The sequence below is a fragment of the Abramis brama genome, assembly GCF_963993115.1.
Source record: "Abramis brama genome assembly, chromosome: 3".
In the NCBI taxonomy this organism is placed as follows: Eukaryota; Metazoa; Chordata; class Actinopteri; order Cypriniformes; family Leuciscidae; genus Abramis; species Abramis brama.
In genome coordinates, this window is record NC_139965.1 from 62,452,619 (window position 1) to 62,469,749 (window position 17,131).

At 43.5% G+C, this 17,131-nt stretch overlaps 3 protein-coding genes across 3 annotated transcripts; all 3 read left to right on the forward strand.

Moving 5' to 3' along the window:
* Positions 1 to 4,508: 4,508 nt before the first annotated feature.
* On the forward strand, positions 4,509 to 5,790 carry LOC311079409 (histone H2B-like). Its single transcript, XM_084108805.1, has one exon. It carries the CDS (start codon positions 4,536 to 4,538, stop codon positions 4,908 to 4,910), a length of 375 nt encoding a protein of 124 aa, XP_083964931.1. The 5' UTR covers positions 4,509 to 4,535; the 3' UTR covers positions 4,911 to 5,790.
* A 1,555-nt stretch (positions 5,791 to 7,345) lies between these two features.
* LOC311079397 (histone H1-like) lies at positions 7,346 to 8,576 on the forward strand. Its single transcript, XM_084108793.1, has one exon. The coding sequence runs from the start codon at positions 7,391 to 7,393 to the stop codon at positions 8,018 to 8,020; it is 630 nt and encodes a 209-aa protein (XP_083964919.1). The 5' UTR covers positions 7,346 to 7,390; the 3' UTR covers positions 8,021 to 8,576.
* Positions 8,577 to 10,119: 1,543 nt separating this feature from the next.
* Positions 10,120 to 10,562, forward strand: LOC311079836 (histone H2A). Its single transcript, XM_084109566.1, has one exon. The coding sequence runs from the start codon at positions 10,133 to 10,135 to the stop codon at positions 10,517 to 10,519; it is 387 nt and encodes a 128-aa protein (XP_083965692.1). The 5' UTR covers positions 10,120 to 10,132; the 3' UTR covers positions 10,520 to 10,562.
* Positions 10,563 to 17,131: the final 6,569 nt, after the last annotated feature.

A 17,131-nucleotide genomic window follows, 5' to 3' on the forward strand; every position in this document is an offset into this window, starting at 1 on the left:
TTAACTAACCAAGTTTTACGCCCTTGGTTGTAAGTGTTTGTTGCACATTTTGATGCCTTGATAACAGGGGTAGGGGGACATCTTTTAAAAATACAAATGCAATGGCAATGATTAACTTAATGTATGTTTTGACAGGATATAAAATATTACCCAGAGCACTCTGCTTTAATACATGTAGCCTTAATGTAACTAGAAAGACTATACAGTATAATATATAATTTAAAATAAAATGAAGAAATACAAACTGAGCCAAAGCTTCTGGCCTGGTTCAAGTGGTTGCAAAGTAGTTGTAGAGTTTTTGACTGCATCAATAATAATATATACGATGGGCTATATAAATGTTCTAGCCTAAAAATGTTAGACGAGCTTTCTTCCAACTTACCTTCTCCTTCTCCATCACGACGTGTGTTCGCGCGATGTTGTTGGTTACCTAGTAACGAACGTACGGTGGCCGAGAATGTTCCGTCAACTTCCGTGTGTTTGCGCATCTATGTTGCCTAGTAACGAACGCAATCTGGCCGAGATATGCTGGCGGCAGGAAACGTCACTCTGTGTGCCCGCGCCTCGTATATAACGTTATATATAAAGCTTGCAGGACAACTTGGTTGGCATTGCCTTTTCAGCGTGAGAAACACGTGTGGCGTGTGAACTGGTTGAATTGCGTGTGTCACGGCCAATGCGTGAGACTTGAGAACCCTGAGCTTTAAATACTTTATGAAGTCAACATCAATACAAGATGTAATATCTGAGATACTTACAAATCTGCTAGAGACTATTGAGCATATAGTTGCAAGGAAAGAGAGGAGCTGATCAAGAAAATGAAAGATATAGGTTTAATCATCTTCACTCTATTAAATCGATTAAAGGAGTAGTTCACTTTAAAATGTTATGAGTTATTTTAGTAAATATCCTGGCTCTTCCTAGCTTTATAATGGCAGTGATTTGCAACCATCAGTTTAAAGCTGATAAACGTGCATCTGTCCATCATAAAAGTGCATCTATCCATCATAAAAGTGCATCTGTCCATCATAAAAGTGCATCTGTCCATCATAAAAGTGCATCTGTCCATCATAAAAGCGCATCTGTCCATCATAAAAGTGCATCTATCCATCATAAAAGTGCATCTATCCTTCATAAAAGTGCATCTGTCCATCATAAAAGTGCATCTATCCATCATAAAAGTGCATCTATCCATGATAAACGAACTCCACAGGGTTAATAAAAGGCCTTCTGAAGCAAAGCCATGAGTTTGTGTGTAGCGTTAGACATTTCTGCAGCAGTCTTTCGCGTGTCACAGTCACCAAAATGATTAACTTATTCACGGGAGAAAAATCAGATAGACCACCATCGTCTCTTTGGTCTGGGAACTCACGACCACAGATTTTATTTTTGCACATGCTCATAACATACACAGTGCACGCACGTTTTAATGACGTCACTGCGTAGACTATTTAACATGGCTTTGCCACTTATACTATCAAATATGCTTAACATTGTGTAAGAAAAATATTTATATTAAAAACAGTGCTTCTGGCCAAAAGTAATATAACTAGCTTCTGGCCAAACAAACACACAGATTCCACTTGGGTCTAAAGTAACACTTAACTTATGCGACGCACTGCTAATATTTACGCACTACGCTATTTCTGACGTCGGCGCAAGTAGACTGCGTATGGTCGTTAAGCTAGAATTTTACTTAGTAACGTGTTAAATATGAATATTTTTCTTGAACAAACTCATCGTTTTGCTTCAGAAGGCCTTTATTAACCCCCGGAGCCTGTGGAGTTCATTCATGGATGCACTTTCTTGAGCTTCAAACTGATGGTTGCAATTCACTGCCATTATCAAGCTCTGAAGCGTCAGGGTGTTTATTAATGTGACACTGAATGTTTTCGTCAGAAAGAAGAATGTCATTTACACCTATGGAAGAGGGAGAGTAAATCAGGGGCTAGTTTTCATTTTAAAGTTGTTACGGCCAGCTCGTTTCGACCGCAACATAAAGGAAACAAGTACACTGAATGACTTGCAAGTTTTTATTTGGCTTCAAAATACAGTTAAATTAATATAACAAAGTCTAGGGTTCAAAATCAAAGGGGAAAAATCATAATCCAAATGGGGAAGAGAAAAGGTTGGTATGGGTTGTGAATAAATAAAGGTACGCCAAAAAGTGACTTCTCCAGAGGGTGTCAATCCCCTGGACGAAGTGAAGTAAAGTGGTGGAGGCCAAGGTTTTATCCTCTCCACAATCAAGTAGTGAACCGGTGTCAGGTGTGTGCAATCTCCCACACTCTCCTGAATCATAACACCACCAGCAGGCGAGGAAAGAAAGCGCAGGGTCGTAACAAAGTGAACTAGTTAGGTTTTTTTCCTTCCCATTAATGCTTCACATTCCAGTCCAGAGTCCAACCGCCATTAAACCAAATATCAAATGTGTACAAAACAGATGATAAGAGAAAATGGATTCCTAACTATTCATTTAACGTTGTGGTTTTTGACTCTGATAGTCAATATGTGTAAAACATTGTTGAACTGAAGTGGTAAAACAACAATTTAATAAGCTCTTCAAATTACATCAGCAATAATCAAGAGTTCAGGATAAAGAAGCACTGATCTAGAATAATGTTCATATTTTGGCCCTGATGTTTTCAGGTTTCGGCAGAAGAAGTTCTTACGCACAACAGACCCAGCAAAACAAAACATTAGAATTGTTTCAACATAATTGAATGTTTCTGTTATAGTCTGAGCACATCTGATGGAAGATCGAGTGATCTGGCTGAAACTGGAACAAACCGGACCAAATCTAGTCGGGCCACAATTTCCATTCAGATTGTACCTGTAAACTCCATTATCTTCATCTTTCAGTTCACAGCATCATTTAAAAGAGAAAAACAATCTGTCTAAATATATATCTCTCACATAATGGACTATTGTAAATACAGGACTATGTTGTGAATTAGCATTTGTAGTGGTTAAAATGAAATTATGACCCGTGCTGTCTCTTGCTTTAAAAGATAAGCAACTCATTTTGATAAGCAACAACATCTAACACAATAATGTCCATCATTTCCATTCACATGCTCCATACGGTATGAGATGAATGGCGAATCCTTTATTACAATGAACATGTTTTTGATGTTGTAATATGAGCGATTAAATGCATTTTTTACAAGTTAAAACATTAATACTGTGTGATCCGACGTATATATGTGTATGATGATGATGATGATGATGATTATAAGGCCAGAGATGAGAGTCACAGACAGACTCTGGATGATGTTCTTGTGCTTCAAGCGGCCCAAAACACCATCTGTGTCAAAGCCTCCCCTCGACCCTCACTGATGCTGATCTCATTAAAGTCTCTTTCAGACTGTTCATCAAAAAAATAAAATAATAATAATAATAATTGTTGTACCATCAAGCAATATCTAATGAGTCATTTCACAGTTATTGGGAGGAAATTTTGATTAATCATCTGTGCACTAAATTGGACATCGTGGATCAATAGCTATATTTCAGCTACAGGTCGTACTATTACTGTGACTGTATTATTTAAATACTTTTCTGACTGTAAATGTATTTATGTTATTAGAATATAATTTGCATTAAAGGGCACCTATTTTGCAAAATTCACTTTTACATGGTGTTTGAACATAAATGTGTGTATTTTATGCTAAAACTTCACATACACACTCTGTGGACATCAGAGACTTATTTTACATCTTATGAAAAGAGGCATAATAGGAGCCCTTTAACATCAAAAAAGCAATGCGATTAAATGCATAATGTACATTACAAGTAATCACAAGTAATGTACGTCACTTGTAATGCATTACTTTACTCCTTACATCAAAAAGTAATCTGATTATGTTATGCATGTTAGGAAAAAATCCTGACTGAGGTTATCATAATTCATGCATGAAAAGGTCCTTTGTTTTCTGGATGAAGAATCAACTTTATTAATGAGATCATAAAGTTTCACAGTAATGTATTAGACTTTAAGCAGTTTTTCATTCTCTTTACCCAACAGATGATACCTAAAATATTATGTTTGTATTACACAATCTGTATCTATTTACTGATGCTAAAAAGTGGTTTACAAAAAGAAAAAAAGAAAATTAGGATTTCAGAAAATGAAAGAAAAAAAAAAGACTGTTATTGGTCTCTTTCCTCCAAGCTCCCTAAACGTGTTTATAAGATGTTTTAATCACACGATGGTGCACAATATTTGTCTAGAAAAGCTAATTTTCTCAAACTACTATTAATAAAAAGAGCGGGAAATGAAACAAAGGAAACTGTGTCGTTCAAACATGGGACGGTGGGCGGGGTTATCATTTAACCGCCTATGATTGGCTCTCGATCCGCTCGTGATGCTTTGTGTTGTCCAGTGAAACACGAGTTTACGGGTTTGGCCAATGAAAACAGGCAATCAGAAGGACTCCGCGTCTCCTTGTAAATTAGCATAGTGCAGCGTATAAAAGCCTCAGAGTCGCTCCTGAGTTCACACTGACTCGTCAGCTCTGAGATCATTCCTCATCATGCCTGAACCAGCCAAGTCCGCGCCTAAGAAGGGCTCCAAGAAGGCCGTCACTAAGACCGCCGGGAAGGGAGGAAAGAAGCGCAGAAAGTCCAGGAAGGAGAGCTACGCCATCTACGTCTACAAAGTGCTGAAGCAGGTTCACCCTGACACCGGCATCTCCTCCAAGGCGATGGGCATCATGAACTCTTTCGTCAACGACATCTTCGAGCGCATCGCCGGTGAGGCGTCTCGTCTCGCTCACTACAACAAGCGCTCCACCATCACGTCGAGAGAGATCCAGACCGCCGTGCGTCTGCTGCTGCCCGGAGAGCTGGCCAAACACGCCGTGTCTGAGGGCACCAAGGCCGTCACCAAGTACACCAGCTCCAAGTAGAGCCGAGGAGGCGAGCACACAAAGGCTCTTTTAAGAGCCACTCACTTTATCCTAGAAAAGGGCTTATAATGCTGGCAAGACTAACCTATATATATATATATATATATAATTTTTTTTTTTTGTCTTGATGGTCTGTTTTAATAGTGTCGATAAGTATTATCAGTAAACTCTAGCAGTTTGGCTCTAAATGCATTTGAAAGATATATTGGGGCTAAATTCTCCCACATTTAGTTTCAGTGGTAGTGAAGCATCTTAATGATTATGTTTGACACTACAACAAATTGCCATAAATTCTCCAAAACTACAGATTCATAATTCTCCATATTTCAGCATAACAAATGAACCTAAATCTTCAACGAAGCGTATATACTATATTTAATCTGCATGGATGTTCAGTTCACTCACATAAAGTGATATACACAGAAACTGCTTGATTGTTTATAAAGATGTCACACTATCAGCTCTAAACTGCTCAGTGTAGACAAACATGACTTACACCAGTTTGTAGACTTCACATTTCCAGGTCAAATTCAAATATTTCAGTGGAATTCATTTTTATCTTATGTGTCAAAAATAAACGGCCTATACCTCAGCACATGTAATAATAATATTTTTACATACAATTTTTTAAGAGACTAGCGAAAAAGAGAATTTTGAGATCAATTATTGAAAAGTTAAAACACTGCTTTCGTTCTTTATCAAAATATCTTCCTAAGACGATGTTGTTTTCCAGCCTTTCCAAGCATTAAACACATCCATCTGTGTAACTGTAGGGTCGCCAAGTCACAAATTTAGATAAAATATACATTTCATGCATCATAAAGTTTACGCAAGAAACATTAACAGGAGTCCTGTACATTTAGGCTCTACAAGAACAATAAATGGCAGGAATATGGGACTGTGTTCATGTGTGTTTTATTGCAGGACTTTCTTCCTCTGTTTGCTTTAGATTGTGCCTTTGCTTTTCATTATTATCTATAATTTAGTCATTTTAAACGGTCTTTCTGCTTTATATCTGTGGACCAGCAAGCTTATATTGACTGGACATTTTTGACACACTATAAAGGTCATAGAACATTTTTTGTTTTTAATAAACTAGTAAGAAATCTGACTGGCTGGTAATATTTATAGAGCCAGTTCTGAAAAGTGCATCTAGTTCAACATTAAGCTTCAGTAATTGGGTAATTTGCATTATTAAAACCTTGTGTCACTGATGTCGTCAAAATCTCAGTCCAACCGAACAAAGCTGGAAACACTAATACTGTTGGTTTATGAATAAAATAACTCTATCATTGTTTAATCAGTTTCAATAGCAAAATTATATCAATTTAAGCGCATCAATGTCTAAAGTTTGTTGTTTTAGGTTGAGAAGTTTCTCAGTTTTGGTTCAGAGTTAAAGAGAGATGGAGTTTGTTTGGTTTTACATGTGAATCACAAAATATCCTCACTAATATAGTGAAACATGAGGAAAATTATGGTTAATATAATTACTGTGTGTCATGAGAGTGTTTCTTTCCACAAGAACAAGAGTAAGAAAAATATATTCCTGGGTCAGAAAACTATGGCCTAAATATGACCAAAACCCCAAATATATCATACAGCAAATATTATCACTGTTTTATGAATTACATTTTAATAGTGGTTAAATCAAAATATTACAATGAGTGACCTATGCTTTATTATTTACATTCATTCCTTTATCAGATGATTTTATCCAAAGAGACTTATGTAGGAAATAATCTTGAGGAGGCAATGACATGAGAAATGCAATACAGAGTTTCAACGGTTGACGATTTACTTTTTTTTTTTTTTTACGTCATATGATGTACAATCCGCTTATGAAAACAAGTTAAAACATTAATACTGTGTGATCAGACGTATATATGTATATGACGATGATGATGATGATGATGATTATAAGGCCAGAGATGAGAGTCACAGACAGACTCTGGATGATGTTATTGTGCTTCAAGCGGCCCAAAACACCATCTGTGTCAAAGCCTCCCCTCGACCCTCACTGATGCTGATCTCATTAAAGTCTCTTTCAGACTGTTTGCTGAACACACAGAGGACGCCTTCACACTTTTACACTCTTTTACAGTAAAACTTTCCATTACATTTACTCGCGGCTTTTCCCCGTGGCTGATGCTCGCCTTGGATTTGATCTGATGGAGGCAAAAGAAACATTTCCTCTTCGCGTATTTTAGTCTCTAATGAAAGCCCAGAACCTCTGCTTGCTGTTCACGTTGTTTTGACTGCGACAAACTATTTAATCGCTCCAGTTTTGGCCCAAATGTAAGAGAAGAAAACACAAGAGTCAGCGGCTCGTGGACGCGCACAGACAGCGAGCGCGCGGGTTGAGTCTACGAGGTTCTCATGTGTTGTTTAAAGGCGCCGCGCCGCTCGTGCGCTGGTCATTCACTGCTGAAAGCAGACCGTGTTTGAAAGCTGCAGATTATCCGATCGGAGAGAGAGAGATTATGGCAGAAACCGCCCCCGCCCCGGCCGCTGCCGCCCCGGCCAAAGCGCCCAAGAAGAAGTCCGCTGCGAAAGCCAAGAAAGCAGGTCCCGGCGTCGGCGAGCTGATCGTCAAAGCGGTGTCCGCGTCCAAGGAGAGGAGCGGCGTGTCTCTCGCCGCGCTGAAGAAGGCGCTCGCTGCCAGCGGCTACGACGTGGAGAAGAACAACTCCCGCGTCAAGATCGCCATCAAGAGCCTGGTGACTAAAGGGACTCTGGTGCAGGTCAAGGGAACCGGCGCCTCGGGCTCCTTCAAGCTCAACAAGCAGCAAGCCGAGAGCAAGAAGAAGCCCGCGGCCAAGAAACCCGCGGCTCCTAAAGCGAAGAAGCCCGCGGCCAAGAAACCCGCCGCCGCCAAGAAGCCCAAGAGCGCCGCAGCAAAGAAGCCCGCAGCCGCGAAGAAATCACCCAAGAAGGCCAAGAAACCCGCCGCCAAGGCCGCTAAGAAGGCGACGAAGAGCCCCAAGAAGGCGAAGAAGCCCGCGGCCGCGAAGAAAGCAGCCAAGAGCCCGAAGAAGGCCAAGGCGGCGAAACCGAAGGCGGCAAAGCCTCAAGCCGCCAAGCCTAAAAGAGGAGCTCCCAAGAAGAGATAAACACCTCCTGTGCTTCATTACATCAAAGGCTCTTTTAAGAGCCACCCACTGACTCTGAGAAAACAGCAAAACTCGTGTATTTTAATCATTTGTTCATTTTGAAAGCAAATAAGCCCATATGTGACTTTAAACTACTGGGATTCATGCAATCTGAACCATGTAAAACACAAAGATAAGTCACCTAGTATTAGAAAACTCAAACCATTTTTATACAAATCATAAAAAGGCCAAAAAGCTAATGAGGGTTCAGACTGATCACAGTTAAAATAAGATGTATAACAGCACAAAATATAAATATATACACACACTGGCATAATATAACACTGGAGAATTGTGACAATAGTTGGGTCATTCTACAGAAATGTCCACTTTTGGTATGGCAAGATGTCTTAAAATTGATTTCTTTTTCTAACATTTAAACTTACACCACATTATTAGATTACCATTTGACTTTATGAATAGGCATAAATGACAGCTTAATGATTTTTGTATATTTTTTGTGCATTTATTTAAAGACCACATGTACCTTCTTTTTTTTTGTCACTGGTGTTACCTTACTTCTTTGGCAATATTAAATGTTTTTATGAAATATTATTTATATTTTTTTTCAGCACATGTAGTCAGAGTTACCAAAAAATAATAAAAGTGCAACAAATAAGGAGATTATGTTTTATTTATTTTAATCGGGTTTGTTAAAAGTGTGCTTGAATGAGGTTAGTTCATCTGCTCTACCATGAAAATATTTGAAAACCAGTTAAAATCAAGTAATGATGCAATCCTTTAAATCTGAACTTTTGAGTGTAGCAGAATTAAATGGATGTAAAATTATTATCATGTCACATGTGGCATTGTATTTAATGTGAGAAAAAAAAGACAGTAACACAATGAATCACCAATGACACACATAAGACCAAAGATCATTATTCTTCAACCATAATTAAGTAGATGAGACTAAATTGTTACATTTGGCATATAATCTAAATGAATAGATTTGAATAAAGTTTATCTATAAATGGGAGTCACTGGTGACAATTTTCATGAAAATTTAATTTTACAAAATGGCTGCTGCAAGGTAACAAACCACATGTTGTCAATCATGGTATACTAACTAAATTAAGTAGTTTAATCCATTTGTATTCTCATTTTTTTACAATTACCTAACAATAAAGTAGGTCATACCAGTGAGTTCAACTAAAAGCTTCATATGAAATCATGAGATAAATGAGAAGATTTCTGCTAACTGAAAAGAGACAGTGGATCTACCATGGGCTTTTCTTCATAGATATTCAGGAATTGGAAGAAGGAAGTCGAGTGATGTCATCAGTGTGATTTTTATTTCAAAATAAGAGATTTTTGTTTAACGGTAACACCAGTGACACAACTCCAGGGGACCACTACTTTCATTATAAATTTTATAATATTTATTCAGCATTTTGTTTTGTTTGATAGTTATGTATACATTATTGTATTTTAAATAGTGTAAAAACCTGTTATTGACCTCAAAATAAAGGATTTTCCCTCTGTACATGACTGTGGGGACGAGCACTTCTGTGGTGCTTGGAATTCTATACAATTAATAAAAATCAAATATTGCCATATTGATGGCTCAAGAAGGTGTAATTGTTCAAATAACATATTGTTTTATTTTAAAATGTAAAGAAATTGCAACCCTAAAGTGTTTTTTTTTAAGTGTAATATTTCTGTAAAGGCTAGGGACAGAAAAACTGACATTTCCTTAGAATGACCCAGAAACAATAAGCAGTGGTAAAACTCCAGTATTACACAGGAACACAATACTGTACAGTATCAGGTCAATCTGCACAGAATATACAGTGTGGTGACGAGGGTGAAGCACTTTTATAATATCCATTTTTGTACCTATTTGAATATTCTACCATATTTCAATGATTTCATCTATTTTGTCAAACTTACGCATAAATATTCCCGCCAGAAAGGGGGGTGGGGCTTTGTAGGGAAGTTCAGTGATTGGTTGAAATGCTATCAGACTCTAAGCCAATGGGCGACTGGCGCTCTCGTATAAAGACAGGGTGTGGAGCCGCTGCTCTTCATTCAGTTCTTCCACTGTGGAGATTGTAGAAGCTGATTGTTAAAATGAGCGGCAGAGGCAAAACCGGCGGCAAAGCTCGAGCGAAGGCCAAGACTCGCTCGTCCAGGGCAGGGCTGCAGTTCCCTGTCGGCCGTGTCCACAGGCTCCTCCGCAAAGGCAACTACGCCGAGCGCGTCGGCGCCGGAGCTCCTGTGTATCTGGCGGCTGTGCTCGAGTATCTGACCGCGGAGATCCTGGAGTTGGCTGGAAACGCCGCTCGGGACAACAAGAAGACCCGCATCATCCCCCGGCACCTGCAGCTGGCGGTGCGCAATGACGAGGAGCTGAACAAGCTTCTGGGCGGAGTGACCATCGCTCAGGGCGGCGTGTTGCCCAACATCCAGGCCGTGCTGCTGCCCAAGAAGACCGAGAAGCCCGCCAAGGCCAAATAAGCGCTGCGGTCTCGCGGACCCCAAAGGCTCTTTTAAGAGCCACTCACTCAATCTGACAGAGGGCGATTATATTTGCAGGGATTAAAGTTCTCCGTCGCTACGGCGGATTTCCGTTAATTGCAGCAAGTCTATGACAGATTTCCGTCAATATGGTTCCAGTCTGTCCTTAATGTCTTAAATTCACTTTTCATAATTTTAAGGCTGTAAATAGGCTTTCATTTCTCAAATAGTGTAATAAATGTCTTAATTTTAGTTTGAATAGGTCTTAAATTAAGGAAAGATGCTTATTCACCCTGCGGAGGGGGATGTGATCAAAGCCTGGAGTGGAGCAAAAGCACGTTCCTCTCTCCACTCTAAGCACTCTGTAATCACTTCGCTTATGGTCCACTCCGAGTTTTCAATTACGCTCACGGAAAGTGCATGTCAGGCTACAATTGAGCGCTGAGGTAGAGAACTATATTTCAGTTACCATGGACACACTTATAATGCAGGTAGGGCTGGGCGATATATCGATATAAAAAATATATCGATATATTTTTGAAATGCGATATGGAATTAGACCATATCGCATATATCGATATATAGTTCAAATTTGCGCTGTGATCCTTGCTCCCCGCGCCCCCGCTCCTCCTATTCCACTCTGCGTGCGTGTTTAGAGCATGTTATGTTATGAGAGGCGAATCATGACTACTTCAGAAAACCCAGCACAATAGGAACTACCAGGCAGTGACATAAGTGTACGCTGAAATAAAGTCTTTCACCTCAGAAAAAAGGACTTTCTTGTCCTGTCAGCAGTTATCCTGTAAAGTTATTCGTAGCGCACACTGATCAAGTGCAAAAGAAACTACGAGCATGCAACGCCGTTACGTTGTAAATTACACGAAATAAAAGTAATGCAGGTATGATTTTCATTCTATTCACCAGGAGCAGTTTCCATGTTTCATTAACAGTGTTATTATTGTGTATTCACCATGGTAACTGTCGTTCTCTTACGAGAGGTCTCTCGTACTGCGTTGAAAACGCTAGGGGAAAAACTCTTTTTCACGAAATACTGAAGCAAAAAATTATCCTTTAATTTTTGAAATAATGTAAAGCGCGTTGCAGCAGCACACAGCCATGGGCGAGACGGCTCGCTCGCTCATTGGCTGCTCTGCGGCAACTGCATAAGCCTATCGAGCGAGGCCTGCGGTGACGTCAGGCCAATGAGGGCGCTTCGCCCTCCTCGCCACTTCCCGCCGAAACGGGCGTGGCTTAGCCCTATAAAGGAAGCTCGAAAAGGCTGATTCACTGATTTTTCATCTCTTCAGCGAAGCTCACGCATCGTTGGATCACGAGAGAAGCAACGCGTCGTCTGAGAAGCACCTCAGCGGGACGAGCCACTCCAGAAGCTGCTGGCCAACGCCGCCTTCACCGCCGTACCTGCTGCGCTATCCGGCGCCTATATCCTTTCTCTATATACTGTGTTTTACACTAAAAGAGCCGGGCGTCTTTTTCAAGACGCCCCCCTATCCTAGAGGATCTCGCGCTCGCTGACGGCGACCGCCCTCACTCCGAGCCAATTGCCTATGGTGACTCTGAGGACTCACCTGGCATCTTTCTCCGAGGCTGCTCCTCCTGGAAGCGGACGGTCGGGGTTAGTTTTTCTTTACGTTACAAGAAAAACTACCCTGCCTCTGCGCGCGTCATTCACCGGCGAAAGGAGAAAAGAGTGTTCTTAGTCCCGCCGTTGGCCGTGCTGGCCATTTCTCAGTTCCCTGTTCGGTGACTGGAAATATCATTTGCAGCAAGCGAGTCTGTTGTAAACACGCACGTTTGCCAGCAACGCAGAAGAATACAAGCCTATATCCCCCTGTGGCTCAGTGGTGGGATTATAGGTTTTTCACACGGGAGACCGGGGTTCGATTCCCGGTCTAGCCGCATATATTTATGCCGCCAATGCTTCGCTTTGTCAGTCCCCTGAGGGCGACTGCAGGGGTGCATTTTGCAGCCAGCAGGCGCGTAGTACCCGCTTGCCTGCAACCGAACACCGTTTCTACGGTTCCCGTGCGTCACTGGCAAAGGAGAATGGAGTGTTTTTAGCCCCGTTGAAACCGGGCGATATCCACTCTTCTCACATTCTGGCATTTTCAGGCGTCTGAAAATGTCAGTATTGCATGTTGTGCTACCCGCATGCCTGCAAACAAACGCTAGTGTGGATAATACTCAGCGAGCTTTCCCCTTAAATGTCACAGGCATAACGCCTATATTACAGCGCACCAGAGCGCCTTTGCCGCCATACGAGCAGAGCGCGCTTCGCATGCTTCAAGTGTAGAGCAGATGCCCACTGTCTAGTGCCCATCCCTACGCTCAAGCACAGCCCTTCACACGATCGCGCACCCAACATAGTAAACGTGCCCACTACCCAGTGCCCACAAACACTATGTTATACATGCCACACGGTTTCTGTAAACGAAACCTGCGCGCGCTCGCTCTGCTCAGGCAGACAGCGCGTCCAAAGCAGTAATGTGCCCGCTCCCCTGCGCCCACATTTACTCACAGACACCATGAGTCCTACGGGACTCGCTCAGCCCTCCCTCACTCGGTTAGGCACCGTAGTAGGGTCGAGGGCGAGCGCTCTGCCCGCTGTGATCAGCGCGCTCCCCGCCTCGAATGTCACAGGCGTAACGCCTATGTTACAGCACACCGAAGCGCTCCTGTCGCCCAGCGACCAGAGCGCGCTTCGCATCCAACCCTTAGCCAACCACGCAGATGCATGGGCAGCGCTTCCAGGGGTGTCGGAGTGGGTGCTAGGCATTATAAAGAGAGGCTACTCGCTACAGTTTTGTCAACGTCCTCGCCGCTTCACAGCGCGCGTCGAAACTACGGTGAATTCAGAAGTAGCACATCTACTTTGTGTCGAAATATCAAAACTGATGAGCAAAGGGGCTATAGAGCCTGTATCTCAAGCTCAAAGCGAAGGGGGGCTGTACAGCAGATACTTTCTGGTTCCCAAGAAAGACTGGGGTTTTTAGACCCATACTGGATCTAAGACAGCTGAACAAAGCATTAGTGAAACGCAGTTTCGAAATGCTCACGACCAGAAAAATCCTCGCGCATATTCGCAGAGGAGTCTGGTTCATGTCGATAGATCTGAAGGACGCGTATTTTCAAATACAGATAGCGTCACGTCACAGGCGATACTTGAGATTCGCCTTCGAGGGCCAGACATACCAGTATACAGACCTGCCGTTCGGCTTATCCCTGGCACCTCGTACATTTACGAGGTGCATGGACGCAGCGCTCGCATCTCTCAGACTCAGAGGCATGCGAGTGCTGAACTATTTGGACGACTAGCTGATTCTAGCTCAATCGCGATCAGAGCTCGTGGAGCACAGGGCCATTTTACTCGATCACCTCGAGAATCTTGGTCTCAGAGTCAATTGGACGAAGAGTTCGCTGAACCCCAGTCAAACGATTTCGTTTCTGGGCACAGTTCTGGACTCACAGTCTATGATAGCGCGGCTGTCACCACAGCGCGTGCTAGACATTCAGCGCGCGGCGAAACTTTTCCGCTGTGGCGCGACCGGCACGCTCAGGAAATTTCAGAGGATGCTAGGTCTTATGGCCTCAGCATCATCAGTTCTCCAGCTGGGCTTGCTCCGCATGCGCCCTCTGCAGTTCTGGTTGAAAGCGCGAGTACCGCGCAGAGCGTGGGCATCCGGTTGGCTGCGTCTCAGGGTCAATCAGAGCTGTGTGGAAGCTCTAAAACCTTGGATGATGAACGACTGGTACCAATTAGGTGTAAGCCTGGGGACTTCCTCGAGAGTGATAGTTGTGTCGACAGACGCCTCCACATCGGGATGGGGAGCGCTGCTCGAGGGCAGAGCGTTCTTCGGCCTGTGGTCAGAACGCGAAAAGCTCCAACATATCAACTGCCTGGAAATGTTGGCAGTGGACAACGCGCTGACGCGTTTTCGTCCCCAAATCAAGGACCAACACGTCTTAGTCCGTTCGGACAACATGTCTGTGGTGTCCTATATAAATCGCCAGGGCGGTCTCACATCCCTAAACCTGTACAGGCTGGCGGAACGCCTCCTGATATGGGCTCAGCGCAACTTGCGCTCGCTGAGAGCAGTGCATGTGCCAGGGATCCAGAATCTGGGTCCAGACAGACTGTCCAGGAACAACGTTCCTACGAGCGAATGGTCTCTACACCCGCAAACAGTCCAGCTGTTGAGGGAGAGATTCGGCAGAGCGGAGGTGGACCTGTTCGCGTCCCGCGAAAACGCTCACTGCCCCGCGTTCTTTTCCAAGAGCGAGAGCGCACTGTCCCGAACGTGGCCGCGCTGTCCGCTCTACGCTTTTCCCCCCGTCTCCCTCCTGCCTCAGGTGTTAGAACGGATCAGGGAAACAAAATGCTCAGTGCTGCTCGTAGCGCCGCTCTGGATGAACCAGTCGTGGTTCCCAGTTCTGATGCAGCTAGCAGACACTGCCTCTCGCAGGCCAGGGGTTCGATTTGGCATCCTCACCCGGAATTGTGGTCCCTCCATGTGTGGGCGCTCAACGGGTACCCGCTGATCTCTCAGTGGGGGTGCTAAACACTATCACTCAGGCTAGAGCACCGTCAACTAGACGGCTTTACGCCTCAAAGTGGTCAGTATTCTCCAGCTGGTGCACGGCTCGGGGTCATTCACCCCTCGATTGTGAGGTGACGGAGGTTCTCTCCTTCCTACAGGAGCTGTTGGATAAGGGCAGAGCCCCTTCCACGCTCAAAGTCTATGTGGCGGCTATCGCAGCGTTCTCTGAAACAACGCTCGGTCAGTCATTAGGAAGGAACGTTCTAGTCATCCGCTTCCTCAGGGGAGCTAGGAGGCTGAATCCTCCCAGACCTCCTTCAGTCCCTATGTGGGACCTCTCTACAGTTTTGGAGGCCGTGAAAGGTCCCCCTTTCGAGCCCATCCAAACGGTTAGCCTCAAACATCTGTCATTCAAAACAGTGTTTTTGTTGGCTCTCGCTTCAGTGAAGCGCGTAGGTGACCTGCACGTGCTCTCGGTGAGCGCAGCGTGCTTAGAGTTTGGGCCAGGTGACTCAAGAGTCATACTCAAACCTAGGCATGGTTATGTGCCAAAATCCCTCAACACACCGTTTCGGGCTCAGGTTATCTCCCTGTCTGCCCTGCCGGTGTCAGGCGAGGAAGGGGACTCAAGTTTTCTCTGCCCTGTAAGGACCCTGAGAGCTTATGTGTCTCGGTCTTCTGTCTTTAGACAGACTGAGCAGCTATTTGTCTCGTTCAGTGGACGTTCCAAGGGAATGGCTGTTTCGAAACAAAGCCTATCCAGATGGATAGTCGATGCTATAGCGCTAGCTTACACTGCCAAGGGTCTTCAGTGCCCGTTGGGTGTCAGAGCGCATTCCACGAGAGGCGTTGCCTCATCGTGGGCTTGGTCTAGTGGGATTTCCTTACAGGACATATGTATGGCGGCAGGCTGGGCCTCGCCGTCTACATTTATTAGGTTTTATAACCTAGAGGTTCCCGCTCTACAGGCTAAGCTATTGTCGGTATAACCGAATCAGTGGTCTGATTAGGACTCTGAGGTCGCGAGCGCAGTGCGCTGCCGGCTATCATATGGGCAGTATTGCGTAAGACCCACAAATTCCCACATTAGTTCAGGCTCCCCGCCTTGTCTATGTGATGTCATGTTATTGCGTCAGTGGACGTCACCATATAGGGGCAGAAGGGTTCCCTTCCTGTTCCAGGACTCTCTGTGAGTCCCTCTAGTGATTTATGCTTGATAAATCCTGGGTATCCAGGTTTATGGGTGATTAATCACAGTACGCACGGCGTTTTGCACTGGTTCCCCTAGCGTTTTCAACGCAGTACGAGAGACCTCTCGTAAGAGAACGTACTCGGTTACTAACGTAACCTCGGTTCTCTCTAGAAGAGGGAACGAGTACTGCGTTTTCTGGCCGTGCGTACGGTTCACTCTGGTTCGCTTCGGCGATGAATAAAATCAGTGAATCAGCCTTTTCGAGCTTCCTTTATAGGGCTAAGCCACGCCCGTTTCGGCGGGAAGTGGCGAGGAGGGCGCGAAGCGCCCTCATTGGCCTGACGTCACCACAGGCCTCGCTCGATAGGCTTATGCAGTTGCCGCAGAGCAGCCAATGAGCGAGCGAGCCGTCTCGCCCATGGCTGTGTGCTGCTGCAACGCACTTTACATTATTTCAAAAATTAAAAAAATTATAATTTTTTGCTTCAGTATTTCGTGAAAAAGAGTTTTTCCCCTAGCGTTTTCAACGCAGTACTCGTTCCCTCTTCTAGAGAGAACCGAGGTTACGTTAGTAACCGAGTACGTTTCCATATTAACCCCAAAATGCCACTATTTTTCTTTGTGTTATTTTTTATATTTTTAAATAACTGTAGTGGCTCATACCAACATTGTATTAACAAAAACTAGTTTGGGACTGCTATTTAATAGCTTTAGCATAGGCCTAATGTTTATTTATTAGTACTAGTCTTTACTATTAGTCATATTCTTACAATTTATGTTTGGAAAAGTACTAATTTATGGAAAAGTACTTGTGTGTGTTAAAAAAATGTGTACATGTGTTATAATTTGCCTATTATTTTTATT